At 46.4% G+C, this 2,086-nt stretch overlaps 1 protein-coding gene across 1 annotated transcript in view; it reads right to left on the bottom strand.

Moving 5' to 3' along the window:
* Nucleotides 1–1,054, bottom strand: part of EMH_0003670 (uncharacterized protein) — a gene marked incomplete at both ends in the record, with an annotated part of 1,451 nt that extends 397 nt beyond the window's left edge. Inside the window, 3 exons of the mRNA XM_013496481.1 lie at nucleotides 374–468; nucleotides 638–798; nucleotides 940–1,054. Coding sequence (XP_013351935.1) covers nucleotides 374–468; nucleotides 638–798; nucleotides 940–1,054 — 371 coding nt within the window. The remainder of the gene's footprint in view (nucleotides 1–373; nucleotides 469–637; nucleotides 799–939) is intronic.
* Nucleotides 1,055–2,086: the final 1,032 nt, after the last annotated feature.

The raw sequence follows: 2,086 nt of genomic DNA, 5'->3' as shown, positions 1-2,086 counted from the left end.
CACAGAAAAGCACAGACTTTGTTGGCGCTTCTGGTTCTGAGTTGGCTTGCGACAGATCTTCGTTTTTTTTGACGCAATTTGCGACGACGCAGGCGACTTTAGTGCTGCTGGCTCCGAGAAGGTGCAACAGGCTGGGAGCCCCGGTGCTCTTCCATAGCGTTGCCCACGCCGATGTATCTTTCGGGTATGTGTTGCTGTTAAAGAAGTATAAACAATCAGTGCAACGCAACAGAAATGTAATGGATCGATGATGGATGAGGGGAAAGCGGTGAGGATGGCATGAGATATGCTACGTATGAGTGCTGTCGCTTTGATTTGCTCATAAAGCAGATGGAAGCTGCACGTAGCGAAGATGAGTGTAGCGTTTCCATACCTGAATGCTTCCAGCCCGTTCTTGAGAGCACCCTCCACGAGTGTACTGTAGTTTGGAGTTTCTGTATATGAGAAACTGACATGGAAGACCTTCTTCTGCAAACCCAAACGATGAACGAAACGACAAAACAGCTTTCTTATGTTCAGGTTGAATACATGCCTTATTCCTGTCGGTTCCACAGTTTAAACATGCTGATGATGCTGTTACAGCAGTACCCGCAACAAAAGTATGCAAACCGACATTTTCTATAGTTTATGTGCTCACAAGTTTTTCGTTTATCAATGCCGCGCAAGTCGGCTCTTGCGCTGTATTTTCGGTTACAAATTTTTCCTGCAAGGCGGCGAGAACATCCTCATCCCTTGCTACATCGTTCGTTGTAGCTGTAATTTTTCCATTACGGGCCAACCTGACCGTCAAGTAGGCTTCTGCAGAGGACAAAGGCGGTCAGGAAAATCACTGTGCAATGGAGCGATCCGAGTCTGACTCAGCTGAGTTGACCGCTTGACAGCAAACAAGATGGAAGAAGGAAAAAGGAATATGAGAATCATCAGCGGCAATAAGCTTACCTTCTTTCACTTCTGATGTCTCAAATTTATATTTTGTTTCGGTTGCCGCCACGGACTGGAGCCCAAAGAGTCCGGCGAGGCAAAATGCTGCGGCGGTCTTGTAGAAGGGAGCCATTGCGACGGAAGGCAATGAAATTTCTAAAAAAATGTTCTAGACAAGCGAAATATAGATATTCAAATTGAGGAGAGAGAAAAAGACGGCAAGCAGTTCGGAGTTCTACACGTGGTGCAGCAGGCGCGTGAAGGGCGAGTGGCTAAAAACGGGACAGCAAAGCCAAAATTGCAAACAAAAGATAAAATTAAATAAATTAATATTGAGCAAAAATAAAACAAATAGAAATTTTTGTGCATGACTTGTCCTCTGAAATAAACCATTTAATTTAAACAAATGCAAAAAAACAAGCAACACCAGAGACACGGCAGGTCGGCAGGCGCGGCAGGTCGAGGTGGTAAGAGGTGACATCTCTGTGGGTTGTTGCTTTCGCCGCGCTTTCGGGTTACGCCAGCCTTCTCATAGCACTCAACGGTTATAAGCCAATTAAACAAGTAATTTTAGTTCCAATTAAATCTAGATCCATCTCCAAAAACGCCTTTTACGGGGGGATACAGCGGGAAGCCCCCCCTCTGCCTCCTGCTCATTGCTGGGGGTGCTGTGGCCCCCTTCCGGTGCTCGACGACTGGGCTATTTTGCGCTGTGACGGTCTTCATGTGCCCTTTATCCGTGGATCGTGTTATGGCTTAGTGCCACATGCAGACAGCGCAAACAGCGGCAATGGTGTATGGCAGCTTCCCTGGTGTTTGCAAACGTCTCCAGAGCCAGTGGCTTGGTTGTGGTGGCGGTCTGAGCGAAGGTTCGATGCTGGTGTTTGCACAGGCGATGAAACATCATTTCTCCTAGCTAAACCAAAATAATAATTAATTAATTTATTATGTTGTTTAAACGCAAACAAACACGGTGGATATATCCCAGCTAGTCTCGAAAAAAAATTGAACAGAAGTTCTAGGTTCTACGGTTCAGGGTGGAGGGTTTCGGGGTTTTGTGGTTTGGCAATTGAAACAGGATCTGAAGCCCGATCCACCTGAAACTGTGTTTTGAATTTCTGATGGAGTGCGGGCTGGTTGCTGACGGCCAATGAATGGGGTAGCA

This window comes from Eimeria mitis, genomic scaffold (genome assembly GCF_000499745.2).
Source record: "Eimeria mitis Houghton genomic scaffold, Emh_scaff213, whole genome shotgun sequence".
Lineage (NCBI taxonomy): Eukaryota > Apicomplexa > Conoidasida > Eucoccidiorida > Eimeriidae > Eimeria > Eimeria mitis.
This window is presented reverse-complemented; position numbering and strand designations above follow the sequence as displayed.